At 72.3% G+C, this 27,511-nt stretch overlaps 2 protein-coding genes across 6 annotated transcripts; both read left to right on the forward strand.

Annotated features, from left to right (window-relative positions):
- The first annotated feature begins 1,070 nt into the window (after nucleotides 1-1,070).
- On the forward strand, nucleotides 1,071-16,806 carry DPYSL5 (dihydropyrimidinase like 5). 3 transcript variants are annotated; one of them, XM_063330813.1, is made up of 13 exons: nucleotides 1,071-1,174; nucleotides 6,033-6,297; nucleotides 7,382-7,540; nucleotides 8,280-8,459; nucleotides 8,553-8,621; nucleotides 8,800-8,844; nucleotides 9,000-9,075; nucleotides 9,269-9,425; nucleotides 10,844-10,985; nucleotides 11,375-11,517; nucleotides 11,617-11,824; nucleotides 13,147-13,315; nucleotides 15,465-16,806. In XM_063330813.1, the coding sequence occupies exons 2-13, from the start codon at nucleotides 6,037-6,039 to the stop codon at nucleotides 15,548-15,550; spliced, it is 1,695 nt and encodes a 564-aa protein (XP_063186883.1). In that variant the 5' UTR covers nucleotides 1,071-1,174; nucleotides 6,033-6,036; the 3' UTR covers nucleotides 15,551-16,806. The 3 variants fall into 3 exon arrangements, with proteins under 3 accessions (XP_063186883.1, XP_063186885.1, XP_063186884.1); XM_063330815.1 differs by having other exon boundaries at nucleotides 1,139-1,298; XM_063330814.1 differs by lacking the exon at nucleotides 13,147-13,315 and having other exon boundaries at nucleotides 1,163-1,298.
- Nucleotides 16,807-19,582: 2,776 nt separating this feature from the next.
- On the forward strand, nucleotides 19,583-27,098 carry MAPRE3 (microtubule associated protein RP/EB family member 3). 3 transcript variants are annotated; one of them, XM_063330816.1, is made up of 8 exons: nucleotides 19,590-19,718; nucleotides 21,476-21,655; nucleotides 24,222-24,349; nucleotides 24,438-24,583; nucleotides 24,692-24,893; nucleotides 25,507-25,658; nucleotides 25,778-25,930; nucleotides 26,175-27,098. In XM_063330816.1, the coding sequence occupies exons 2-8, from the start codon at nucleotides 21,648-21,650 to the stop codon at nucleotides 26,241-26,243; spliced, it is 858 nt and encodes a 285-aa protein (XP_063186886.1). In that variant the 5' UTR covers nucleotides 19,590-19,718; nucleotides 21,476-21,647; the 3' UTR covers nucleotides 26,244-27,098. The 3 variants fall into 3 exon arrangements, with proteins under 3 accessions (XP_063186889.1, XP_063186886.1, XP_063186887.1); XM_063330819.1 differs by lacking the exon at nucleotides 21,476-21,655 and having other exon boundaries at nucleotides 19,583-19,718; XM_063330817.1 differs by lacking the exon at nucleotides 19,590-19,718 and having other exon boundaries at nucleotides 24,692-24,848.
- The last annotated feature ends 413 nt before the right edge of the window (nucleotides 27,099-27,511 follow it).

Raw genomic sequence — 27,511 nt, forward strand, 5'->3', positions numbered from 1 at the left:
ACTGGGAACCACAGGGTGTTACTGGGCACTGCTGGGCTGTACTGGGCTGTACAAGGTGTTACTGGGAACCACTGGGTGTTACTGGGCGCTACTGGGCTGTACAAGGTGTTACTGGGAACCATGGGGTGTTACTGGGTGCTGCTGGGCTGTGCTGGGCTGTACAAGGTGTTACTGGGCTGTACTGGGCTGTACTGGGTGTTACTGGGAACCACTGGGTGTTACTGGGCGCTGCTGACGGGGTCTGCCGGGCTGTGCTGGGCGCTGCTGGGTGTTACTGGGCTGTACTGGGCTGTACTGGGCTGTGCTGGGTGTTACTGGGCTGTACTGGGCTGTACTGGGCACTGCTGGGGGGGCTGCCATGGGTGGCCGTGGGGAAGCCGTGTGATGCCACGGGGGGGGGGAATGGGTTGTCGGGAGGGGCTACGGGGGGGTCTGGGGGGGGGGGCTGTGGAGAGGGGACGGGGGAGGTTGGGGGGGGCCACGGGGGGGGGGGGCATGGAGAGGTGCCATCGAGTGCCCTGGGGGACGAGGGGGCCCGGGGTGGGGGGACATGGGGACAGTCCGGGGGGGGGAGGGTCCGTGAGGGGGTCCGGGGGGCAATGTGGAGGTGCGGGGGGAGGGCCCATGGAGGGGGGTGGGGGGCGGGGGCGCTGAGAGTCGGGGTTGTCCGGGGGGGTCCATGGGGGGTGATGGGGGGGTCCGGAGGGGGTCCCATGTGAGGTCCGGGGGCGCGGGGGGGCCGGGGGGGCCCATGGGGGTTGCCGGGGGAGGGTCCTTAGGGAGGTGCCGGGGCGCTGTGAGTCGGGGGTGTCCGGGGGGGTCCCATGGGGGGGTCCCATGGGGGGGTCCCATGGGGTCCGTCGGGGGTCGGGGGTCGGGGGTTACCCGGGGCCGCCCCCGCGCGCCTTTGTGCCGGCTGCTGTCGCCATGGCAACGGCGCGGGCAGGTGGCGGCCGCCGGGCGGGGTCCGGGGCGCCGGCCCCGCCCCCTGCACCTGTCAGTCACCCGCGCGCAGCCCACCCTGCTGGGGGGCCGCTCTGCCCCGCCCACAGCGGGGGAAAGCGGGCGGCGATTGGCCGAGGCGGCGGCCAGGCCCCGCCCCCGCCGCGCAGGTTTGGGTGAGAGGCGATCGCGCACCGGGCGCAGCCGGAGCGGGAGCGGAGCGGAGCGGGAGGTACCGGGGCGGGGGTCACGACGGAGAAGGGCGGGGGGCCGGGCCGGGCGTTCCCTCACCTTCCCACACCGGCGGGACTTGACTTGTCGCGGCCGTATCGCGACGGGTGGGACAATCGCGACAGGTGCGTGTATCGCGACAGGGCGGTGGTGTCGCGACAGGCGGGGAGGGGCTCGAGGGGCTGGGTGTGGCGGCGGGGCCTCTTCATCCCCCCCCTCCACACCCCCGCCCCACCGGGCCCCGTTTCTCTCGTCGGCGCCGTGTCGCGACCGGGTGTGGAGCAGCAGGTGCCGCGGGGTGCGGAGCAGCGGGGACCCCGGGGCGGGGCGGGGGGGTGTCGGGGGCGGGGGGGCGGGAGGGAGAGCAGGGGGTCCCGCCGGGCCCGGCCCATTGTTCGGCGGGGGCTCCCGGGCGGCCCCGCCCCGGCTCGGAGCATCCTTTGTGCTGGGCGGCACCGGGGCTTTGTCTGCGGGGCCGCCCCGGGGCTGGCGGGGCCGGCATCCCCCCTCCCGTCCCCCGCGCCCCCCCGGGACCCGGGACATCCCCCCGCTGAACGCCGCGGCCGCCCCCGCAGCGGGGGCGGGCGGCCCCGGGGACCCCCCCGCAGCCCCGGTCTCTGCCCGGGGTGGGGTGGGGGGGCTGCGGGACCCCCGGGCGCGGTGCCCGCCGTGCCGCAGTGCCGGGGACCCCGTCGCGGGGCGGGGGGACCCGCCCGGCCCCGCCGCGGTGGCAGCGCGCCCCGCGCGGGTGTGGCCGCGGTGACAAGGTGCCCGCGGGGACACGCACCGGCACCGGCTGCTGGCGGGCCCCGGCACCCCGGGCTCGGCCCCTTCGCCCCTGGAGCGTGGTCCCCCCCCCGCCCCGGTCACCGAGGGGCAGCCCGGGCCTTCACCTCCCAGACCCACAGACCCCCCCCCCCGCGGCCCCATCCTGACCCCTCCCCAGACCCCCAGCACCCCCGTATCCCTCCAAACCCCACCCTGGACCCTCCTCAGACCCCGAGCCCCCACACCCCAACCTCTGTATCCCCCCTAAACCCCATCCTGGACCTTTCCTGTACCCCAATATCCCCCCCAGGCACCCCCCAGACCCCCAGCCCTCCCATATTCCCCCCCCAGCCCCACCCTGGACCCTTCCCAGACCCCAAGGCCCGCTCAAGGACCACCCCCCATATCCCCCCCAAACCCCATCCTGACCCCTCCCCAGACCCCCAGCACCCCCCTCCCCCCAGACCCCTGTATCCCCCCTAAACCCCAACCTGGACCCTCCCAGCTCTCCCATACCCCCCCCAACCCTACCCTGGACCCTCCCCAGACCCCAAGGCCCCCCCAGACACACACAGCCCCATATAACCCCCCCCAAGCCCCACCCTGGACCCTTCCCAGACCCCAAGGCCCCTTCCAGGACCCCCCCCCCAGACCCCCAGCATCCTCATATCTCCCCCAGACCCCATCCTTGACCCTCCTCAGATCCCCAGGACCCCCATATCCCCCCCAAACCCCACCCTGACCCCTCCCCAGACCCCAAGAACCCCCCTAACCGCCCCCCAAGGCCCCTCCCTAGATGCCCATATTCCCGTCGTGGCCAGGGGGGGCTGTCGGTGGGACCCCAGCAGTGGGGCAGGGGGCCACTGGAGCGGGACACCAGCTCCTGCTCTGGCTGTGTCCCAAACGGAGCCGGGGAGGGGTCCCAGGGGGTCCCAGCCAGCGCCCAGGCGGGGTGGGTGGGTGCCGGGGGTCTCACCGTTGCAGACAAAAGCAGGGGGCGGTGGAGGGGGCCGAGGGTGCGGGAGCAGCCCCCCAGCCTCGCCTCCCCGCACAATGCGGCTCTGCCTGCGGCCGCGCCGCAGCCCCTCCGCCCCGGCACAAAGGCTCCGCAGCCCCCTCCCCTGCCCCCAGCCCCAACAGGTGCCCCCCCGGCAGCCCCCACCGGGGCATAGGGGTTCTTTTGTCCTGCCAGGGTCACAGCTGTCCCCGCGCCCCAGCCCAGCAGCTGGGGGGGCCACCAACCCCCTGCCATGGCCGCCGTGCTTTTGTATGCCGCCCAGCGCCGCTGCGGCCCGTCACCTCCTGGGGCTTGGCCGGGCCACCGGCAGCGCCCAAGGACGGCCAAGCCGGGGGCTGGCACGGTGGCGGGGGGTCCCCGAGGGTGCTTGTGGCCCCCCCCCCGGCACTGACGCTGCATTTCTGCCCTGCCCAGGGAACCTGTTGTCTCGCCGCTGCTGCCGGCTGTGCCACCGCGCCGCTGCGGCTCGCCGGAGAGAGCCCGCGTGCTGCCGGGTCTGGCTGTGCCGCGCTGGCACCGCAGCACGGGCTGGGGGACAGGGAGGGGGCACAGCCCTCGGGGGTGCTCGGTGTGAGCTGGGGGGGGGCGGACTGGGTGTGAACTGGGAGGAACTGGTGTGCCAGGCAGTCCATGGTGGGCACGGGGACTGGAGCGGTGGCTGGCGGTGATGGCCGGGGGGGGTGGCCGGCTGGCGGGGGGTGGCCAGCCGGGTCCCCGAGGAGGGGGCAGGAAGGGGGTCCGGTGGGGGGAGCGCGGTGGTGGCAGCGTGGGCGGCTCCGTGGTGGCCAAGGCCGCAGGCGGCGGGTCCAGCTGCCAGCCCTTGTCCCTCCGCCGCGTCCCACCCACGCCGGGCTCGCCCCCGTTCATGTCCCCAAGCGATGCTCTGTCCCCACCGCCACCCTCTGCCACACTCCCCCCGCTTCCACCCCAGCCTGGGGGGGGCCCGGAGTGGGTCAGGTCCCATCCCCGTCTGTGCAGCACTGACACAGTGACTTGGGGGGGGAGGGCACGGTCACTGGGACATGGCTGTGGGGACAAGTGTCATCCGCTGTCCCACCCGTGCCGGGGGGGCTCTGCACGGCGCAGGGAGGGCTGCGGCACTGCTGTGAGCGGGCGCAGGCTGCCTCCCCCCGCGCTGCCGTGCTCCAGATCCGTCCGTCACGGCAGCCCTCTTTCATCTCAGGGTGCCACGCGCCACCACCCTCCCCCCGTACCCCCATTTCTGTGCCACGTGAGGACCGTCCTGCCCGGCCCAGCCCTGCCCGGGGGTCCCTGGGGGGCTTGTGGCTCCTGCGGGGGCACCACCATGGCTCCGGTGGTCCTGAACCCCACCAAGGTCGGTCTCTGTCTCCGACACCTCGCCCCATCCTGCTGCTGCTGGCGCGGGGGCTCGGCAGGTCTCCACCTGGGGCTGTCCCCTCCTCGTCCCCAGCAGCGCAGCCGTGGGTCCCGGTGCCCCCCAGCACAGCCCTTGAGCGGGGCAGCAGCTTCCCTGTTGCCTGCGGCAGAGCCCGGGGCTGGGGGGGGGCAACGGGGGGCAGGTACAGGCACGGGGCCAGTGCCCGGCGTGCCATGGTGGCCCAGCATCCCGCACGAGGAGCCCCTGCCAGCGGGAAGGTCGCTGCCGTCTCACCGCAGCCCCTCAGGGACCCGTTTTTCTCTGCCATCCCTTGGCAGCCAGCACAGCCGTGCACGGCACGGCAGCGGCATTCCCGGCAGGATGGGGGCTGCGTTTCCCAGGAGCCATGGGACCACCGGCAGGACCCTGGGGGGAGACCAGTGGGACAAGGCACAGGCTGGCACTGCTGTGGCAGGGCCCTGGTGCCAGCGGTGGCCTGGGATGGGCACAGCCCCTCGCCCTCCCCGGGAGGCTCATTCCGGCAGCGCCGGGAATGCTCAGCTGCTGCAGGGCCCAGCTCGGCCCCGCCAGCCACCGCCGTTCCCCGCCAGCTCCCTGGTGGCCCGGGAAGCCATTTGCCACCGAACCAGCATTCCACTTGGCAGCTGGGAATCGCTGGCACCTGCCCGGGACAATCGGATCATGCCCCTGCCACGGCATCCTCTGCCCCATGGCACTGTGCTGGCCCTGGTGTCATGGCAGGAACAGCGTGCGCCCTGCCCGTCTGGGGGTCCGGGGACGCTGGGGACGGGTGGGTGCCAGGGTCCTGATCACCCCGCTGCCATGGCTGGTGCTGCGGCGGCTCTGCGCCGCAGTCGTGCCGGCGTGGCCGGGCAGTGCCATGCCCTCCCTGGCCTTTGTCTGCAGGAGGGGAGCCATGCCTGGCACTGCTGGGGTCCCTGGGGGGGTCCCTGGGGGGGGTCCCTGCAGCAGGGTCCCTAGGGGGGGGTCTCTGATGGGGTCCCAGCCCACCTCGCGCCCTGGGGGGATGCGCAGCCGTGGCGTGCCGTCCCTGCTCAGACGGGTCGATCGCGTTTGACCTTCATCTGCCAAATGAGTTATAGATCGTGTCGGGGGGTGCCCCTTGTTGCTGGGGGTGGGGGGAGGCAAAGGCAGCGCTGGGGCAGTGGTGGTGGTGGGGGGGGTCCGGCAAAGCTGGCACCGTGCGGGGCCATGGGGCAGAGGTCCCGGCGAGCGGTGCCAGCCATGCCAGCCCCAGACACCCCATGGTGCTGCTGGGACCGAGGCGGGCAGCCTGCCCCAAAGATGGGTGCTCGCCCCCCAGGGAGAAGCCTGGCAGCGTCCCCTCGGCACACACAGCACCAGCAGCCGGTGCTCAGCCCCCTCCCTCGCCCCGGGGTCCCTGCACGCAGCCGGCTCACGTCGCCGGAGCAGGGGGGCTCAGCGCCCGGAGTGTCCCCCCCCCCCTCCGCGGATTTCCCGGGATAATCCAGTGTTGACATGGTGCGGGGCGGGGATGGGCATGGCGGATGCGCAGCCGCGGCGCTGCCAGAGCCCTGCCCGTGCCGGCAACAGGAATCCCCGTGGGGGCAGCGCCGTGCCAGCCCGGGACCCCCAGGGCGGGCAATGGGGGTCACCACCCCCAAACCCCGGGGGGCTGCGCAGGACGGGGGCACCCTGCGGCCACCCCGGGGCTGACGCTTGCCCTCGCAGCGCCATGCTTGCCAACGCGGCCACCATGCGGATCCTCATCAAGGGGGGGAAGGTGGTGAACGACGACTGCACGCTGGAGGCAGACGTCTACATCGAGAACGGCATCATCCAGCAAGTTGGGCGCGAGCTGATGATCCCCGGTGGGGCCAAGGTCATCGACGCCACCGGCAAGCTCGTCATCCCCGGCGGCATCGACACCAGCACCCACTTCCACCAGACCTTCATGAACGCCACCTGCGTGGATGACTTCTACCACGGCACCAAGGTACCCCCCCCCGTCCCCCCTGAGCCCCCGGCGGGTGGGTTTCTCCTAGCTCGGGGTGATGGAGGGGTTCGGCATGGAGCATCCCCAGCTGAGGAGGGGATGCATGACAGGCGGGAGCATTCGGTGGCCAGGAGCTGCGTGGTGTGGGCCGGCTCTGCCCCGGCACTGCCGGCTCCCCAGCAGCCTGGCACAGCACCGCCTGTCCCCATGTCCTGTGCCATGCACCGGGTGCCGCTGCCGGGGGGTGTCAGGGGGCCGGCGCGGGCTCGTCCCGGGGCCAGCTGCCTCCAGCACCCTGCACACAGCAGCCATTGTGCCGCGGCGGCGCTGGCTATGCCTGGCCCCGGGGAGCCCGGCAGCCCTGGGTGGGGGGCTCGGCTCGGCAGCGGAGGGGCTGGGGAGACGGTGCCGTGCCGCGGCACAGCGAGGGGCACGGAGATGTGCCACAGGGCAGGGGGCCGGCGCAGCGGCCGCAGGCACCCCTCCGCCGTGCCTTGCCCCCCGTTGCACCGTGCCGCCGGCCTGCGCCAGCCCGCGAGGGCCGATTGGTAAAGGAGCTTTGGGGATTAGCGGGGCCGGGTGAGCTGGGGACGCCGCCGGGAGCGACAGCGCCCGCCCTGCTGCCCACGCCTGCCGCGATGCTGGGGGGGCTCCCTGCGGTCCCCGCACAGCCGGACACCCCCATCCCGGATCGGGCCCTGCACCGGGGCTGCGGGGGCTGCGGCGCCCAGGCAGGGCATCCCCCGGGCACCCCGAATCCAGCGGTTGGTGCTGGGGGGAGGGGGGGGGGGGGGCAGTCTTTGCTGCTGCCAGCGATAGGATGGGGCTCTCCAGATGTGTCGTGCGCCCAGATGTGCTGCTGCAACCAGGCAGCGCTGCGGGGGGGCGGTTGCACCCCAGGGTGATGTAGAGTGGGGGTTCCCTGCCCGGCTCAGGGCCCCCGCTTGCCCTGCTCGTAGCCAGGCAGGATTAGTGCCGCCAGTGGCACGGGCAGCACCGGGGGTCCTGGGGGCCGTTTCCCGGTGGGGTGAATCCTGCCCCCCACCACCACCACCGCTGTCCCCCCCCTCCCCGTGACCCGCAGGCAGCCCTGGTGGGAGGGACGACGATGATCATCGGCCACGTCCTGCCGGACAAGGAGACCTCGCTGCTGGACGCCTACGAGAAGTGCCGCAGCCTGGCCGACCCCAAGGTCTGCTGCGACTACGCCCTGCACATGGGCATCACCTGGTGGGCGCCCAAGGTGAGTCTGGTGGCCACGGCATGGCCACGGTACGGCACTGCCACGGCACCGCCGGTGCCCAGGAGCAGCTGCCAGGGCTAATTCCCGTCCCCGCTGATCCCATTATCTGCTCGTCGGGGTGGGCTGGGCTGAGCCCCCGCGCTGCCTTTTGAGCTGCCTTGATCCGGGCTCAGTGGGGCGGGGGGTCTCCGTGGGGCCGAGCCCCTCGCCGGGGCGGGGAGGGTGCTCCTGATCCATGGGGGGGACCAGGGGGACCGGGCACGGCGCTCCCAGCTCGGGGGGGACCCTCCTATCCTGCAGCACGACCCCCGTGGGTGCTGGCCCTGCTCGGCGCCCGGACCCCCTCCCACGGTGCGGCTCAGCCCTGCGATCCCCACCGGAGCTGCAGGGAGACCCCAGCCCATGCGTACCCCGGCCAGACCCCCCCCCAGGCAGAGCAGGGGACGGAGCAGGGGCACCCCCGGGTGCAGCCCAGCACTGGCACCCCGGGGATCCGCCAGGTCGCAGCCCAACGGCCAGCAAAATCCCCCCAGCATCTGTCGCTGCCCAGATCACCCCGGGCCACGGGTTCAAATCCTGCATCTCGCGTCCCCGCGGGCGGTCCCTGCCCCACGGTGGGGGGCACCTCACCCCATGGCTGGGGGGAGCATGTCCCGCTCCTGCCCACGCACCCCAGAGCTGCCCTGTCCCCCTACCACCACCGTGCTGACCCCCGGCTCCCCGTCCCGTCCTGGCGCAGGTGAAGGCGGAGATGGAGACGCTGGTGCGGGAGAAGGGGGTGAACTCCTTCCAGATGTTCATGACCTACAAGGACCTGTACATGCTGCGGGACAGCGAGCTCTACCAGGTCTTCCGCGCCTGCCGCGACTTCGGGGCCATCGCCCGCGTCCACGCCGAGAACGGCGAGCTGGTGGCCGAGGTGAGCGCCGGGGCGGCACGGGCACCGCGCGCGCGCCACGTGTGTCACCGCCACCCACCCCACAAAACCCTGACACCCCCTTCTGTTCCCCAGGGAGCGAAGGAGGCGCTGGACCTGGGCATCACGGGGCCGGAGGGCATCGAGATCAGCCGGCCCGAGGAGGTAAGTGACCGCCGGCGTCGTCACCGCGCAGGGGGTGGCACGCTGACCGGGATGCTCCGGGGCGTCCGCGTGGCTGGCATCACCCGTCTGTGCCACCCGTGCCCCCGTTTTCACACCCACCCTCACACCGCCGGGTGCGTGCCGTGCCGTGCATGTCACCGCCCTTCTGTCCCCGCAGCTGGAAGCCGAGGCCACGCACCGCGTCATCACCATCGCCAACAGGGTGAGCAGTCCCACAGCCGAGGGTCCCTGAATGAGCTGGGGGTGGGCGTCCCGGTTCCATGGGGGGTCCCCGCGCCCCTACCGGGGCGCGGGGACCCCCCATGGAGCCGGGGCGCCGCGGTGACGGTGGCACTGACCCCCCCCCGCTCCCCGCAGACCCACTGCCCCGTCTACCTGGTGAACGTCTCCAGCATGTCGGCGGGGGACGTCATCGCCGCCGCCAAGATGCAAGGTAGGGGTTCCCAGGGTGGAAGCCCACCCCCCACCCCCCACCCCCCCCCCCCCCCCGGCTCATCCCAGAGCAGGATGCGACACACGCGTGCCCCTCGCACGCCCGCCCCCAGCCCCACGCGTGTGCCTCCCTCCCTCCCTCCCTCTCCCCCCAACCCCCCCCCCCCCACCCCCCTCCCCCCGACTCCCGGCAGGGAAGGTGGTGTACGCGGAGACGACCACGGCGCACGCCACGCTCACCGGGCTGCACTACTACCACCAGGACTGGTTCCACGCCGCCGCCTACGTCACCGTGCCGCCGCTGCGCCTCGACACCAACACCTCCGCCTACCTCATGAGCCTGCTCGCCAAGTGAGGCACCGACACCCCCTGCAACCCGAGCCCCCAACCCCAGCCCCCCGGCACCCCACACCCAGGGCACGGTGGTTTCCGGGCATCCCTGGTGTCCAGCGCGCATGTTCCTGGCACCGTGCTCCCCTGGTGACGTGCTCTCCAGACACCCCGTCCCTCTGGCATCCCCCCCTCTCGGGTTACCCGCCGGGCACCCCGCGTTCCTGCCACCTCGCTCCCTGGGCACCGGGCTTTCTCCTGCCCGGACGCTGAGCTCCGTCGGGGTCTCGCTCTGCGGGTGCTGCGTCTCCCAGGCACTTGCTGAGCGCCTGAGCTGTTGGGTGCGGAGCTCCCCGAGCACCCCACCGCATGGGCACCCCACTCCCTGTGTGCTGAGCTCCTCTGTCACCCCACTGTATGGGTGCTCCCTTCCCCGGGCACCCCATGGGTACCCCATTCCATAGGTGCTGAGCCCCCCGAGCGCCCCAGTGCGTGGGGATCCCCCATTCCCTGGGCACCCCACTGCGTGGGGACCCCCCATTCCCTGAGCACCCCGCTCCCGGGTGCACCATTCCCTGGGTGTTGAGCTCCCCGGACACCCCACTCCCTGGGCACCAACTTCCCCGGGCACCCCACTCCCTGGGCACCCCATTCCCTGGGCACCCTGCTCCCCAAGCGCTTTACTTCCCGGGCACCCCAATCCCAAGTCCCGAGCTCCCTGGGCACCCCAATGTGTGGGTTCCCCATTCCCTGGGCGCTTTGCTCCCCGGGCACCCTGATTTCAAGTCCCGAGCTCCCTGGGCATCCCCCTGTATGGGTGCTGAGCTCCCCGGGCACCCCACTCTGCGTGGGTGCCCCATTCCCTGGGCACCCTGCTTCCCGGGCGCTGAGCTCCCCAGGCACTGCGTTCCCTGGGCGCTGAGCTCCCTGGGCATCCCAACATGTGGGCGCCCCATTCCCTGGGTGCTGAGCACCCCACTGCATGGGGGTCCCCCATTCCCCGGGCACCCCGCTCCTGGGCACCCCATTCCCTGGGTGCTGAGCCCCCTGGGCATCCCACTGCATGGGGATCCCCCATTCCCCGGGCGCCCCGTTCCCTGGGCGCTGAGCTCCCTGGGCACCCCAATGTGTGGGTACCCCATTCCCTGGGTGCTGAGCACCCCACTGCATGGGGGTCCCCCATTCCCCGGGCACCCCGCTCCTGTGTGCCCCATTCCCTGGGTGCTGAGCTCCCTGGGCATCCCAATGTGTGGGTACCCGATTCCCTGGGCACCCCACTCCACAGGCACCCCACTGCATGGGGGGTCCCCCATTCCCCGGGCACCCCGTTCCCTGGGTGCTGAGCTCCCTGGGCACCCCACCGGGTGGGTGCCCCACTCCCCGTCCCCCCCGCTGCTGGGTGCCCTGAGCAGCGCTGCCCCGTTCCCCGCCCCCTGCAGCGACACGCTGAACATCGTGGCCTCGGACCACCGGCCCTTCAGCCCCAAGCAGAAAGCCATGGGCAAGGAGGACTTCACCAAGATCCCCCACGGCGTCAGCGGGGTGCAGGACCGCATGAACATCATCTGGGAGCGCGGCGTGGTACGGGGGTCCCCACACCCCCCCTGCCCCCAGGGACATGCTGGGATGGGGCTGTGCCCCCCCCCGGCCCCAGTGCTCCGGGGGGGGGCTCAGCGACGGGTCTGGCTTGGGCTGAGGTGGCCCCAGCTTTGGGGTGGGGGGTCCTTTCCCCTGGGCCGTCCCGTGGGGGGGTTTGCCCTCTGGCATGGGGGTGGGCGAGGGGCTCCCCGGTGCAACCCGGTGGGTCCCAGCAGGAGGCGCGGCCCCAGCATCGCCCCCCAAGGTTTTGGGGTGGGCAGCACAGGGCTGGGGGCGGGGGGGGGGGGCCACAAGCCCCTGGGCACGCTGTGGGGTGGGGGCAGGATGGGGCCCGGCACGTCCCTCACCCCCTACCCCGGCTCCGCCGGCAGGTCGGGGGTAAGATGGACGAGAACCGCTTCGTGGCCGTGACCAGCTCCAACGCCGCCAAGATCCACAACCTCTACCCCCGCAAGGGCCGCATCATCCCGGGCGCCGACGCCGACGTCGTGGTCTGGGACCCCGAGGCCACCAAGTAGGTGCAGCCGGTGGCAGGGGGGGGGTGTCACCGGGGAGGGGGCTCCCCGTGCCACCGGGCACCCCCTCACCGCCCCCTGTCCCCCCGCCCGCCCAGGACCATCTCGGCCAGCACCCAGGTGCAGGGGGGGGACATCAACCTGTACGAGAACATGCGGTGCCACGGGGTGCCCCTGGTCACCATCAGCCGCGGGCGCGTGGTCTACGAGAACGGCGTCTTCATGTGCGCCGAGGGCACCGGCAAGTTCTGCCCGCTCCGCTCCTTCCCGGACTCCGTCTACAAGAAGCTGGTGCAGCGGGAGAAGGTACGGGGGCGGGGGGGGCGGCGGGGACGGGGCGGGGGGCACAGGTCTGTGCCGCCCCGGTGCCACGCCGGGTACCAGCCTGGAGCATCGCTCAGCGGGATGGGGAGGGGGACGGATGGCAGCAGCCGTGGGGGGTGAGCGCCGATGGGGGGGGAACCCTGCGGGTGGGTGTATGGTCGAGGACCCCCCCCAGCTCCTGCTCTTGCCTGGGCGACGCCCACGTGCCAGCAGGGACGAGGGTTTGGGGACAGTCACCCCCGGTCACCCTGACACGTGCGTGAGGCGCATGCCAACTCTCGGGACCCCCCCAGGCCCCCCCCGCCCCAGGCTCTCTGCCCTTTGCCGGGTCCCCCCCCCTGCATCCCCCCCCCACCCCGCGGTGGTCCCTCAGCTCCCGGTGACCCCACGTGCCACCAGGGCAGGGACACGCGGGGCTGGGTGTCCTGGTTTGGGACACTGGGGCAGGAGGGGACCCTGGGGCATGTGTCCCCCCCACCCCGGGGCTGCAGGGCAGGTCTCGCCCACGCTCTGGGGGGGCTGCAGAAGCCCCTCTCTGCCCCCCCCATGCCCCCATCCCCATCTGCACCCCATTGCTGACCCACTGTGGGCGCTGGGCACGACCCCCCCGTCCCCCTCTGCACTTGCAGGTCCCCGGGGCTGTGACGCCCGGGACCCCTCGTGTCCCCCCACCTTTCGCCAGTCCCTGCCCGGCCGTGGGGGGCACACCGGGGGGCTCGGTGCGCTGCTGGTGCTGCGAGGGAAGGGGTCGGCTGGCGGGGGGGGGGGGAGGCTGGCACCATCCCGGGGAGCTGGGGGCTGATGCCCGGCGCCGGGGTGCCCGGATGGAGCCGTGTGTGGCTGCTGGGGGGGGGCATGGGGCAGGGTCCTGCGTGTGCATGGGGGGCATCCCCCGCCTGCACCGGGCATCGCTTGCGCCTCGCTGGGGGCTGGGGGGGAGGGGGGGGGGTCAGCATGGCATCGCCGGGGGCGAGGGGCTGCGCTGCCAGGGTCACCCGCCTCCCCCAGCCCCTGGCACCGCTCCGCACCGGCACCTCCTGCACCGGGGGCCCCGCAGCACGGCCGGCATCCCGCCGAGTGCCCCCCCCCCGCCTCCCCACGCTGCCACCCCCTCCCCACACCGCAGCACGCCCTCAGCCCCCTTCCTCCCCCCCTCCCCCGACCCAGCCAATCCGCACCCCACCGTAGGGCAGTGGCACCCCCAACCCCGCTCCCACCCTGGGCATTCCCCCTGCAGCCCCCTCCCCAAGCTGACACCCCCCCCCCACCCCCTCTCTCTCTGCTTTTTCTTTCCCGTGGGGCAGAGTTTAAAGCTGCGGGGGGTGGATCGCACCCCGTACCTGGGGGACGTGGCCGTGGTTGTGCATGCCGGGAAAAAAGAGACGGGGACGCCCCTGGCCGATACGCCCACGCGCCCCGCCACGCGCCACGGGGGCATGAGGGACCTCCACGAGTCCAGCTTCAGCCTCTCCGGTAAGAGCGGGGCCGCGGCGGGGGTCCCGGCAGCCCCGCATCTGGTGGCTCTCCGGCGCCGGCTGGCCACTTGCCACTGGTGTCCCTCCTGCCACCCCAGGCTGTCCCCATCACCCCCCTCGGAGTGTCCCCAGGGTGTCCCAAACCCTCACCCAGGCAGCCCAAACCCCCCCCCCAAGGGTGTCCCCACCACTACGCCGGGTTGTCCCACCCCCCCCGCTACGTAGCCCAAACCCCCTCCCCAGGGTCTCCCCCTGCCCCCCCAGGGTGTCCCCATCACCCCCCCAGGGTGTCCCCCTGCCCCACCCAGTTGTCCCAACACCCCCCCCCCACCAAGGTGTCCCCATCAGCCCCCAAGGTGTCCCCATTGTCCCCCCAGGGGTGTCCCCATCACGACCCCAGGTTATCCCAACTCCCCCCCCCAAGGATGTCCCCATCACCCCCTCCGAGTGTCCCCCTGCCACCCCAGTGTGTCCCCATCACCTTCCAATGTGTCCCCCTCACCACCCCAGGGTGTGCCCACCCCCCCCCCAGGGTGTAACCCCCCCTCTCCCGGGCAGGGGGCCATGCCACCCCAGTGTCCCTACAGCAGAGTAGGGATCAGACCCCGTCCCCGTTCCCGCAGCCCCTCCAGCCCCGTCCCGTCCCTCCGTGCACCGTGCGTGGCGTGGCTGTGTCTGGCGGGGGACACCGTGCCGTGCCGGGGGGGCCGGGGCGGGCAGGACTGAGCCAGCTCATGCGTTGCGTTTGTCCCCGGTGGGTGCCGTTGTCCCCGGGAGCGGGACCGGAGGGATGGGGGACGTCCCACCGCGCAGCCCCCGTGGCACTGCCCTGCGCCAGGCAGGACCGAGCCGGTGCCGTGCCGGGGCAGGAGCGGGGCTGGCGCCATCCTGCTCCCTCTGCTGCGGTGCGGTGCCACGCTCACCGCAGCTCAGTGCCGGCGTGCTGGGGCCAGCAGCACCGGGGCTGCTCCCTGCCGGCACCCGGCTCCGTGCTCTCTGGGGTGTTGCCGGCGTGGCACTGGCGCTCCGGTGCTCGCCACCGCGTGCGGCAGTGACCAGGTGGGAGCGGGGTCAGGGGGACACGGAGCACCCGCTGTCCCCACGGTGCCAGCCGAGGGCTGGGACCTGGGACACCGCGGGGCTGCTGGCCACACCGCGGCTGCCGGGGTAGCCACTGGGTGCTCAAGCCGGTGCCAGGGTGGCTCTTGCCCCGGTGCCGGGGTGGCCATCAGGCACTCGCCCCAGTACCAGGGTGACCCTCGAGTGCTCGCCCCGGCGCTGGGGTGGCCTTTGGGAGCTTGCCCTGGTGCCGGGGTGGCTCTCGCCCCAGTGCCAGGGTGGCCATCGGGCACTTGCCCAGGTGCCGGTGTGGCCATCAGGTGCTTGTCCCGGTGCCAGGGTGGCCATTGGGCACTCATCCTGGTGCCGGGGTGGCTCTTGCCCTGGTGCCGGGGTGGCCCTCAGGTTCTTGCCCTGGTGCCAGGGTGGCCATTGGGCACTCATCCTGGTGCCGGGGTGGCTCTTGCCCTGGTGCCGGGGTGGCTCTCGCCCTAGTGCCAGGGTGGCCATCGGGCACTTGCCCAGGTGCCGGCGTGGCCATCAGGTGCTCGTCCCGGTGCCAGGGTGGCTGTTGGGCACTCATCCTGGTGCCGGGGTGGCTCTTGCCCTGGTGCCGGGGTGGCCCTCAGGTTCTTGCCCTGGTGCCAGGGTGGCCATCAGGTGCTCGCCCCGGTGCCAGGGTGGCCATCGGGCACTTGCCCTGGTGCTGGGGTGGCTCTTGCCCCGGAGCCAGGGTGGGTGGCCATCGGGCACTCACCCTGATGCTGGGGTGGCTGTTGGACTCTCGCCCTGGTGACGGGTTGGCTCTTGTCCCCGTGCCGGGGTGGCCATTAGGTGCTCACCCTGGTGCCAGGGTGGCCGTCGGTTGCTCGCCCCGGTGCCAGGGTGGCTCTTGCCCTGGTGCTGGGGCGGCCATTGGGGGCTCACTCCGGTGCCAGGGTGGCCCTCAGGCTCTCACCCTGATGCCGGGGTGGCTCTTGCCGCGGTGCCAGGGTGGCCGTGGGGTGCTCGCCCTGGTGCCGGGGTGGCCGTCGGGCTCTCGCCCCGGTGCCGTCAGCCTGACGCCCGCCCGTCCGTCTGTCCGGCAGGTTCTCAGATCGATGACCACGTTCCAAAGCGAGCTTCGGCCCGGATTCTCGCTCCCCCCGGAGGCCGGTCGAGCGGCATTTGGTAGAGCCGGGGACCTGTCCCCCAACTGAGCACCGGGCGCCGGCCCCGCGCCGCCCCCCCCGGGACCCCGGCGTCGGCGGGGCTCCCCTGCCCGGGGGGGTCCCTGCCCGGCGGCCGCGGGGCCGTGCCGGCAGCGGGAGCCGTGGCCGGCGCGCTATGGGGGGCCGGGGGGGCCGCGGCACAGGCCGGCGGGAGGGGGCCGGCCCCGGCCCTTTTCTGTTTGCACGTTGGGTTTGGATCCGTGAGTTTTTGACTTGTCTGTGCATCCCGTGGAGGTAACTCTGAAGTGGTTTGTGTCACTAGCGTTAGGGGAGACAGGGACCCCCGCACCCCACTCCGCACCCCCCACCCCGCCCCCCCGGCCCCGCGCGGGACGCGTCAGCCCTTCCCGCGGCGCGCACACGCGTGTGCGTGCTCTCGGTGAGAGGCGCGCCGCACACGCGTGCGCGCACGTGTGCGTCCCTCCGTGCAAGGTGCCAGCAGGCTCCTCACCGCCACGTGCGAGTGCACACGCGTGGGCCAGGCCCTGCGTGCTCTCGGTGAGATGTTCACAGCACACACGTGTGTACACACATGCGTTTCTCCATGCAACATGCCAGCAGGCTCCTCACCGCCGCACGTGTGTGTGCGCACGTGTGTGTCACCCTGCATGGTCTCAGCGAGGTGTTCACTGCACACGTGTGTACACACATGTGCAACTTTTCATGCAAGGTGCCAGCAGGCTCCTCACCGCCACGTGCGAGTGCACACACGTGGGCCAGGCCCTGCGTGCTCTCGGTGAGATGTTCACAGCACACACGTGTGTACACACACGCGTTTCTCCATGCAACGTGCCAGCAGGCTCCTCACCGCCACACGTGCATGTGCGTGCACACGCGTGTGTCACCCTGCACGGTCTCAGCGAGGTGTTCACTGCACACGTGTGTACACACATGTACATTTCTCCATGCAACGTGCCAGCAGGCTCCTCACCGCCGCACGTGCATGTGCGTGCACACGCGTGTGTCACCCTGCACGGTCTCAGCGAGGTGTTCACTGCACACGTGTGTACACACATGTGCAACTTTTCATGCAAGGTGCCAGCAGGCTCCTCACTGCCACGTGTGAGTGCGCACGTGTGTGTCACGCCATGCGTACTGTCAGTGAGATGTTCACAGCACACGTGTGTACACACATGTACATTTCTCCATGCAACGTGCCAGGAGGGTCCTCGCCGCCACACGTGCATGTGCACGCACACGCGTGTGTCACCCTGCACGGTCTCAGCGAGGTGTTCACTGCACACACGCATGTACCTGCATGTGCATCCCTCCACGCAACACGCCAGCAGGCTCCTCACCGCCGCGAGCGTGCGCACGCGTGCGCGTCAGGCCGTGCGTGCTCTCAGCGAGGTGTTCATTGCACACACGTGCGCGTCCCGTGCAAGGCGTCCCCCTCGCTGCCGCGTGCGCGGTCTCGGTGAGCTCCTCGCTGCGCACACGCGAGCTGGCCGCGTGCCCACGCGTGTGCACACGCACACACGTGCCCCATCCCTCCGCCCCCGCCGGGAGCACCCCGTCCCTCCAGCGCGGGGACGGCGACGCTCCCCAGCCCCGGCCGCGCGTCCCCGTCCCGGCGGGGTCCCCGTCCCCCCGCCCGCGCACTGGTGCTATGGGGCGGGCGCCCCGCTGTCGTTCCCCCCCCGCTGTCCCCCGGGGTCGTGTCCCGTGTGAGTTGTTCCCTGTGCACTTTTCCCCTGGGTGGTCCCTGTAGGTGTGCGGGGGCCGGGGGGGGGCGCAGCCCGGCGCGGGGGTCCTGCCCCCCCTCCCCGGTAGTTGCGTTCTGGCCGCTGTAGGACCCCGCAGTTCGTCTCTGTTTGCTCATTAAAGCCCCTTCACCGCGCCCGGCCTCCGCGCCTGCCTGGGGGGGTCGGGGGGGTTCTGCGTCACCCCCAACCCTGCCGGGGGCCGGGACAGTCCCCACGTCCCCCTGCGCCCCCAGCCCTCAGCCCCCACCTCGCTGCCCCCCAGGGCGGGGGGCTCAGCATCCCCCGAGCGCGGTGGGGGGCTGTCAGTGGGGAGGGGGACCCCCGTCCCCCCGGGAGCGAGGACACGCGTGTGCAGGCACGGACAGGCCAGGTCAGCCCCAACCCCTGCGGGACGCCCCGGGGACACGCGTGGCACCACCGGGTCCGGCGTGTGGCCACCGGGTCCCCACGGCTGCTGCAGCGGGGACGAGCGGGGCCCAGGGGGTGCTGGGGTCAGCCACAGCCCGGACATGGGGACATGGGGTGGGGGGACATGGGCAGACAGGGGTATGGGGCCACGGGGACAAGGGGACACGGGGGTGTGGGCACACAGGGATATGGGGTCGTGGGGACACGGGGACAGGGGTGTGGGGACGTGGAGACATGAGGACGCAGGGATGTGGGGACAACAGGGATATGGGAACATGGGGACACGGGGATGAGGGGACATGGGGACACAGGGACATGGGGGTGTGGGGACATGGGGACGCAGGGATGTGGGGACAACAGGGACATGGGGATGTGGGGACATGGGGACACGGGGATGCGGGGACATGGGGACACAGGGACATGGGGGTGTGGGGACATGGGGATGTGGAGACATGAGGACACAGGGATGTGGGGACAGCAGGGACATGGGGATGTGGGAACATGGGGACACGGGGATGAGGGGACATGGGGGTATGGGGACATGGGGACACAGGGACATGGGGGTGTGGGGACATCATGGGGACGTGGAGACATGAGGACACAGGGATGTGGGGGCAACAGGGACATGGGCATGTGGGAACATGGGGACACGGGGATGCGGGGACATGGGGACACAAGGACATGGGGGTGTGGGGACGTGGGGACGTGGGGACATGGGGACACAGGGACATGGGGGTGTGGGGACATCATGGGGACGTGGAGACATGAGGACACAGGGATGTGGGGGCAACAGGGACATGGGCATGTGGGAACATGGGGACACGGGGATGCGGGGACATGGGGACACAAGGACATGGGGGTGTGGGGACGTGGGGACATGGGGACACAGGGACATGGGGGTGTGGGGACATCATGGGGACGTGGAGACATGAGGACGCAGGGATGTGGGGACAACAGGGACATGGGGATATGGGAACATGGGGACACGGGGACATGGGGGTGTGGGGACATGGGGGTGTGGGGACATGGGGGTGTGGGGACATGGGGACGTGGAGACATGAGGACACAGGGATGCAGGGACATGGGGGCAATGGGGACATGGAAGTGTGGGAATGTGGGGACATGGGGATGAGGGGACATAAGGACATGGGGACACAGGTGTAGGGACGTGGGGACAACAGGGACACGGGGGTGTTGGGACATGGGGACACGGGGATGTGGGAACGTGGGGACACAGGGACAATGGGGACACAGGTACACGGGGCTACAGGGGCATGGGGACGTGGGGGTGTGGGGACATGGGAACAAGGAGACATGGAGGTGCGGGAACATGGGGACACAGGAATGTAGGAACATAAGGACATGGGGACACGGGGGTGTGGGAACGTGGGGACACAGGGACATGGGTGTGGAGACATGGGGACAATGGGGACGCAGGGACGTGGGGTCACAGGGACATGGGGACACGGGGACACAGGGGTGTTGGGAGACGGGGACGCAGGGTCCCGGCAGGAGTCCCGGGGGATCTCGGGGGTCGGGGCGATTCCGAGGGGTTCAGGGGGGTACCCCGGGAGGGTCCGGGGGGTGCCGGGGGGGTCCCGGAGGTTCCCAGGAGGGTTCCGGGGGGGAGCTTCGGGGAGGTCCCGAGGGGTCCGGGGGGGCTGCCGGGTGTTCCGAGAGGGTCCCGGAGGGTTCCGGGCGGGTCCTGGGAGGTCCGAGGGGTCCCTGGGGGGAGTCCCGGGGGGGGGGGGGTCCCGAGGGGGTGTCGGGGCTGCAGAGTCCGCCGCCGCCGCCAGGGGGCGCTGTGGGGGAGCGGGGCCTGCGGCCGCCGTTGCTAAGGCGACGGGAGGGGCGTGGCCGCGCGCCGTTGCCATGGCGGCGGGGGGGGCGGAGCGGCGCGTGCCCGCCCGCGGGGAGGCGGCGTTGGCGCATGCGCGGGCGGCCCGGTCGGTCCCGGCCCGGTCCCGGCGGTCCCGGCGCGGAGCGGAGGCAGCGGAGCGGCCGCGGGCCGAGCGCGGTGAGTGCGGCGACGGGGCGGGCGGGGAACGGGCGGCATCGCACCGGGCCGCCGGGACCGCCCGCATCCCGGCCGGCGCCGCCCCCCGCCCCCCCGGGACCGGGATTGCGGGGGGAACCGGGGGATGGAGCGGGCGGCGGGAGGCACCGGGGGGGGGACGGAGCGGGCGGGACGGGGGTGGTCCCGCGGCGCCAGGGGCGGCGGGGTTCGGCCTGACTCAGCGGCGGCCGTCTCTGCGTCCCGGCTGCGTCTCCCGTAGGGCCGCGGCCCCGGTACGGCACGGCACGGCACGGCACGGCACGGCACGGCACGGCACGCCGGGAGCTGTAGTCCCGGCACCGGGCCGGGCATCACCGGTTACCGCGCATCGCCGGTTACCGGGCATCGCATGGTCCCGGGAGAGCCCCCCCGGGCTCAACGGGTGCTGCCGGGCCGCGGTCGCCGCCGGGAGCCGGTGCGGGGCGATAGTCCCGGCAGGGCTTGGCCGGAGCGGTGCAGGCCCTGGCACAGCGACGGTGGCCCCGGCACGGCACGGCACGGGCAGCCCTTGGCGAGCCGGGCGGCAGCGCCAGCACCAAACGGCACCCGCTGTGGCGTGAGTCAGGGTTTAGGGGGGACGGTGCCCGTCCCGGTGACCCCCCACCGCCCCCGGGGGACGCCCAGCCCCGTCTCCTGCCGGTGACCTTCTCGCCGGTGACCCCCAAAACCGGGGTGCACGGACCCCAGCGTCCTGGTGCCATCGGTGCCACCGCGGTGGCTCGGTCCCATCGCGCCCCTGGGGACCCCCCTCCCTGGCGGCGGCACCGGGGCGGCCGCGGCAGGTGGGGCCTGTCCCGGAGGGGCTGCTCCGACCCACCGGCCTGGGGGTCCCCCGGCCCCCGCCGCTCTCCCTGCGCTGGCTCTGGCACCCGCCCCGGTTTGGATCACCCGAAGGCAGCGGCATTAATATTTCAGGGATGCTGATGCAGGATGAGGACGCGGAGCGGGGGGCGGCGCTGCCGGCGGCACCGCGCTCTGCACATGCTCCCACCGCTGCTCTTCCCAGATATTTAGGTTATCGAGAGCGGAGCAAAAGGAGGGGGACACACACCAAGCTGGGCTACCCTGCCCGTGCCCCCCTCACCGTGTCCCCGCCGGCCGGCACCGCGGCTGCACCGAGCGCCGGTTCCCCTCACCACGGGCCGGGACGGGCACTGCCGCCTGCGGAAGAGACGGGAAACCGGGAAAGGTGCCGGGGGGGATGGACCAGGCGAGGGGCTGGGGGCTGCCTGTGCCCGGGCAGACCCCTCTGCCACACACAGGCTCTGGCGCGGCACGGTGTGGCACAGCGTGTCGTGGGGATGCTCCTCGGGGTCAGGGGACGCGGCGCTGGCGGGGACGTGTGCGATGGCCGGGGGTGCGCGGCCACCCCTGCCAGCCCTTTGGCGATGCCGCCTGCTGCCAAACCAGCCAGGCAGCGCCGCGGCGGCTCCGTGCCGCGCTCGGCCCCCGCTGGCTTGTCTGCCACCCCCCTGGTGGATTTGTCACTTGAGAAGCCACCGGGACGGCTCCCAAAATAGAAGCCGCCAGTCGCAGCAGCCCAGCTCGCCCCGGCGCAGCGGTGCTGCCGGCCCAGCACCGACCCACGGCCTCGGCAGCCGCAGCGGAATCGGTGCCCGGCCTTGGCAGCTGGCGCTGGCACCGCCGCCTCGGTGACGAGCAAACCCGTCCGGCGCCGCCGCCACCGGCCTCATTCTCCTCCCGCTTTGTTTGGCCAGAGCACGCCGGCCCGGCGAGGGCTGCGGCGTGGGACGCTGGTGTCCGCCGTCGGTGCTGGACGACCTCCGCGCGCCCCGGCAGCGCCGGCGGGACGGGGCTGAGCCACGCGCCCCAGCGTTTTGTTCGCCGTTAGGCCTTGATTAGCAGCTCGGCAGCAGCCGGACAATTAAAATGCAGCGGTAAGCGTCCCCCCCTGCCCCGTCAGCACCGGGTGCCCTGCGCCGCGGGACGGGGCGGGGGGGCTGCCCTGCATGGGGGGGGCTGCTCCCCGGCACCCTGCATCCCCCCCGCTGCCACTGCCGGCATCAAGGGCAGGACCGATGCCGAGCCCTGCGCCGGAACCGTTCCTCTCCCCCTGTTTTGCTGGGAATCGGGGCTAAATTTGTATTTTTATTAATTTTTTCTTGGCGGCAGGGGCAGCGTGCAGAGTGGGCGCCGGCTCCCAGGGTGCGCCCATCGCCCAGCGTCGGGGCCAGAGGGCGGCCGCCAGCGTTGGCGTCCCTGTCATTATGCCGGGGCGTGCTCGGCGCTGTGGCCGAGGCCTTTGAAGCCCGGCGCGGTGCTTCAGAGGGTGGCGTGTCCCGGTGAGCGTCCCCTCGGTGGCTCCAGCTGTCCCCACCTCGCCGCCAGGACGTGGCGGTGCCCGGGGGCGCCGCAGCGGGCTCGGGGTGGTTGCCAGCAGGCTGGCACGCGCGGCGGTGTGTGCAGGAGCCGGGGTGCGGCTGGCGGCGGCACGCCGGTGACACCCAAATTCACCCCGCCATGAAACCCATCCCTGCAGCTGCCGGCGCGGGCCTTGGCGTGCCCTGGCAAAGTGGGGGGCCGCAGCTGCACCGAGGCGGGGGGCTCCGACGTCGGTGGAAATCCCGGCTGGCGAGGGGTGGGGGGTGGCCTGGGGGGCTCACTCGGCCCGGCACAGGCTGGGTGCGGGGTGCCGGCAGCACGGCGGCTCCCTGTGCCGGCACGGCTCTTGCCCGGGCTGTTTGCCCAGCGTGTTCCCACATCCCCCCCCCAGCTTCCTGAGGGTCTGGGGGTGCTCCAGCCCCCCCATCTTGTGCGCCCCACAGGCAGGGGGCCAGGTCTGGGCTCAGCAGGGCGAGAGCTGGCCCCGCGGCTCGTTGCGGTGGCCGGCTCCGGCAGCTGCTCCCGGCTATTTCGGGAAAGGCCGGCGATGGCGGGGGCAGGGGGGGGTCAGCTGGCCGCTGGCTCCTCGCCGGGCCATGCCGGCAGCCCCCTGCCCCTCGGCAGCCCCCTTGGCCACCCACCCTATCTGCGGGCAAGCGTGGCTGCGTCCGCGGTGGCCGCACCGCAGTGCGCGTGGCTCTGGCTCGGCGCCGCGCGTGACTCAGCTCGGCGCTGCCGCGGGGGGGGACACCCCTGCCCACACCCCAACCGGCGCTGCGGCCGCCATGGGGGGGTTCGGTGCTCGCCGGGGAGCGGGTCGGTGCCCCCCGCGCCGTGCCAGGGGCTGTGGGGGCCTCGTTGCCGGCTGCTGCGGTGGCTAAAAATACCCACACCCCCCCCCCGCTGTGTGTGGGGTGGGACGGGACGGGTGCTGGGGGGTCCCAGCCCTGGCGGGGGGGTGGGCTGGCTCGGCTGCCGGTGCCGGTTGAACCGTGCGGCTGTGCCGGCATTGCCGGTGCTGAGTCACGGCAGCCGTGAGGGAGGGGGGGAGCTGCGGTTGCCGGCACCTTCCCCCCCCTCATCGCAAGGCCAAGGGGGTGGCAGCACCCCGGGGTGCAGCACCCTGCAGCCCCCGCCCGCTGGGGGACGGGGGTCCTGGGCCCCCCCATGCACAGAGTGCAGGTGTGGGGCAGGCAGTGCCCCCCCCCCGCCAGCCCCACACAATGCCCGGGGCTGCGGCAGCAGGGAAATGGGGCCGGGGGGGTGAGGCTGGGGGGGTGAGGCTGGGGGGTGCCCCCCCCGTAGCCCCCGCTGGCAGCTGGGCCTGAGCCCCGGGGAGAGTGGAAGCGGATTAACGCCGCCGCTGCCGCTGCTGTGCGGGGGGGGGGACAGGGGGGCAGTGGGGACCCCCCCTCTCGGGGAGGGGGCGGCGGGACGGGGACCCTGCTCTTGCAGCGGGGGATGGTCCCTTCTCCGAAGCGGGCACTGGGGGGGGGGTGTCTGGGTGCCCCCCACCCCCCCCCCCCAGGCTCCCTGGTGCTCGGCCGTGCCGGCGGTGGGTCCCGGCACCGTGGTGGTGCCGGGGCAGGGCCCTCCGCCATCTGGGAGCGGGCAGATGTTGCCCCTCTAAGCCCTGCTCTAATGGACCCCGATCCCCGCCCCGGCAGATTAGGAGCTGCGAGGGGGGGCCCATAAGCCGCTTATGGGCCAGCACCGGCCCCCGGGAGCCCCGTGGCCACTGCCCCGGCGTAGGGACAGAGCCCACGTCCCCCCTGTGCGCCACATCCTGCACCGCATCCGTGTCCCGCGGTGGGTCCCGCTCTCGGTGGCACCCCCCACCCCGGCTCCACTGGGGCTGTCCCCCCCCTCTCTGGGTGCCGCTGGCCATTGGGCCACCAGGGACCCTCATGTCCCTTCCTCGCCATACCGTGGGGTGCAGCCGGGATGGGGGGTCCCGCGGGTGACGCCGTGGCAGCCTGGCCCCGGTGTCCCGCGGTGTCCCCTGGCACTGGAGCCGGGTGGGACGGGCACCCTGAGTCCTGCCGCCCCCGGTGCGGCGTGGGGCCGGGCTGGGGGGCTCACCGCAGTGCCGGCCCCGGCGTGACGCCCGTCTCTCGGCAGCTGGGGCATGGCCGTCAATGTGTACTCCACGTCAGTGACCAGCGAGAACCTGAGCCGCCATGACATGCTCGCCTGGGTCAACGACTCCCTCCAGCTCAACTACACCAAGATCGAGCAGCTCTGCTCAGGTGGGTGCCGCGGGGGGGATGCGGGGGGGCGTCGCCGTGTGTCCCCCGCCTCCCCCGTCCCTGACACCGCGGTGTGGGTCCGGCGCAGGGGCTGCCTACTGCCAGTTCATGGACATGCTGTTCCCCGGCTGCGTCCACCTGCGGAAGGTGAAGTTCCAGGCCAAGCTGGAGCACGAGTACATCCACAACTTCAAGGTGCTGCAGGCCGCCTTCAAGAAGATGGGAGTGGACAAGGTACATCCATGGCTTTGGGAGGCGGGGGCGGGATGGGACGCGGTGGGAAAAGGCTGCCGGGAGAGCGGCCCCCACCCCACTTCACCCCCTCCGTGGCCCCCTCCCCAGATCATCGCGGTGGAGAGGCTGGTGAAGGGCAAGTTCCAGGACAACTTCGAGTTCATCCAGTGGTTTAAGAAGTTCTTCGACGCCAACTACGACGGGAAGGAGTACAACCCGCTGCTGGCGCGGCAGGGCCAGGACGTCGCGCCCCCCCCAAACCCAGGTGATCACATCTTCAACAAACCCAAGAAACCCATTGGCACTGCAGGTAATGTCGGGGTCCCCCGGCGAGTGCTGCCACCCCCCCGGTCCTCCCGCACCCCACGTCGCTCCAGCCGTGGCTGGGCATCCCCATTCTCCCCTGCCCCGCACCCCCCCGTCCCTGCCTGCGCCCCGCTGTGCTGCCTGCCTGCCTGCCACCGGGGGGGCGAGCGGGTCTGCAGGGACACCCGGGGACGGCGGGGGGACCCGCGGGGAGCTGGGCAAGGCCCCCATTGTCCTGCTCACCCCAGGTCTGGGGGTAGTTTGTCCCCCCAGACCCTCCCCATGGCTGCCGTCCACCCTGTGCCTGAGTGCCGCTGTGCGGACAAGCTGCTCCCGGCCGCGGGCAATGCTCCGTGGCCACCGTGGGCTCCATGTGCCGGCCCCGCGGGAGCATCTCGAGGGCTGGACCCCCCCATCCCACCACAAACACCCGGCCAGGCCCCGAGCACCCCTCAAGGGGGAACTGTGGGTGAGATCCGCCTGGGGAAACTGAGGCAGGGGAGGAGGCTGAGGGCAGGACAGTGCTCTGCCTGCCCTTGCTGCACGACGCAGGGGGGGGCCCTGCCAGCAGCCCCCCCAGGCCGGCATTAACCCTTCGGTCCCCATCTGCTGTCAAGTCCCCCAGAGGACCTCCCCCACCGGCCCCAAGAGCACGTCGAACCCGGCCCGTCTCAGCAACGTCCCCAGCAGCATCCTCCGGAAAAACTCCCCCGCGGCACGTAACGGGGGCACCGAGGCCGATGCGCAGATCCTGGAGCTCAACCAGCAGGTGGGGGGGACACGGGGACACCCTGGTGTGGGAGCGATGGGGCCGAGACCCCTGGGAGCGGCCCCCTCCCGGCCTGGGGCTGACGGCTCCACCGTTGTCGTCCCCCCCCGACCCTGCAGCTGATGGACCTGAAGCTGACGGTGGACGGGCTGGAGAAGGAGCGGGATTTCTACTTCAGCAAACTGCGGGACATCGAGCTCATCTGCCAGGAGCACGAGAACGAGAACAGCCCCATCATCACCGGCATCATCAGCGTCCTCTATGCCACGGAGGTGAGGGCTGGGCACCGCTGACCCCCCACGGGACCCCATCCTGCTCTCTGGGCTTCCCTGGGACCCCCCCTTCCCCGTGGCTGCTCCCGTCCTCTGGCCTGGATCCCTCCCTGGGGTGCCGGTGGGGCGGTTTGGGCTTTGCCGAAAGCTTTGCAGCGTGCCGGGAGGGGATGAGGTGGGATCCAGCCGGGAGCGGGACCCCCCACCCCGCGTCCTGATGGCCGCCCGTCCCCCCCCGTGGCAGGAGGGCTTCGCCCCACCAGAGGACGACGAGCTGGAGGAGCAGCAGCCAGAGGAGCAGGACGAGTACTAGCCCCGGCACGCTCCCCCGCCCCGCGCCGTTCCCCCACCATAGACATTCGAGGTCTGAGCCCCGCGCGCCTCGCCCCGCACTGTCACACGCCATCGTCGTCTCCGGTGGCCGGGCCCGCGGCCTCAGCGTCCAGCAGCTCCGGTGGGAAGCCACAGTCTCCATAATAAATCGATGTCCATCGGGCGCGGAGCACGGCTCTACCTACGCCAGGGGCCGGGGGGGTGGGGACAGGCTCTGGCCGCTGCGCCCGGGGCCCGGCCCTCGCCACCCCCACCCTGTATTTATTTCCATTGTCCCCTCCGGTGCCCCCACCTGCCCTGCTGCCTGCGAGCCAGAGGGAAAGAACGAGTCCTGGGGGGCGTTTGCCCCGGGGGGGAGCGCGCTCGCCCGCTGCCTGCACCCTGCCAGCCCCGCAGCCCAGGGATGGGGCCGGTGGTGGCCCTGGGACCACTGCACGGGGGGAGGTTGGTGGCCACCCGGCAGCCTGCGGGGATGCGGCGCGGAGGAGGGAGGTGTTGCTTCAGGTTCCTGGGAAGATGAAAAATAATCCCCAGCCCGGGTGAGGATGCAGCCGCCTGCCCGCACGGGTGGGCAGCAGGGGGGCGGGGGGACATGGCCACCACAGGCCAGAACGGAGGAGCCCAGGGTGGGAGCCCGTCCCCGCTGCGGACCCCTCCCCTCGCCCGTGGCCACCGAGGAGCCCCCGGGGCCGGCCGGGTCTGGCGGCAGCACACGCAGCGCCGGCCCCGGCCATCGTCCCCCTGTCGCATCGCTTGTCTGGTCCCTCACTCCGGTTGCAACAGCCTGCATCTGTGTTAACGTTTTATTTAAAATAAACTCGTGTGGTAAAACCTGGTCCCGCCCGTCTCTGGCCTGGCGAGGGGGCGGGGGGGGCTGTGCCCCGGGACGGGGAGGGGGCAGCGCAGCAGCGCGGGCTGACAGAGGCCCCGGGGGGGGGATGTCCCTGGGCCAGACCCTCAGGAACCCCCATTCAGGGGACGGAAGAGCTGCCGCGGGCCGGGGGGGAAGGGGGATTTGTGTCCAAGGATTTACTCCGGGTGCGGAGATGATAAACCCAGAGACCCCCGAGCTCCCCGGGGCGCTGCAGCCCCCGACAGCGGGACGGGGGGAGACGGCGCCGGGTCAGGCCCTTCCCTTCCCCCGGCTCGCACCGACCCACCGCGGTCTGCGGGAGCCCACACACGCCGCGGCCGGGGCGGGGAACACAGAGCAGCACAACAGCAGCACCCAACACCCGACCCTCCCTC

The sequence above is a fragment of the Chroicocephalus ridibundus genome, chromosome 3, assembly GCF_963924245.1.
Source record: "Chroicocephalus ridibundus chromosome 3, bChrRid1.1, whole genome shotgun sequence".
In the NCBI taxonomy this organism is placed as follows: domain Eukaryota; kingdom Metazoa; phylum Chordata; class Aves; order Charadriiformes; family Laridae; genus Chroicocephalus; species Chroicocephalus ridibundus.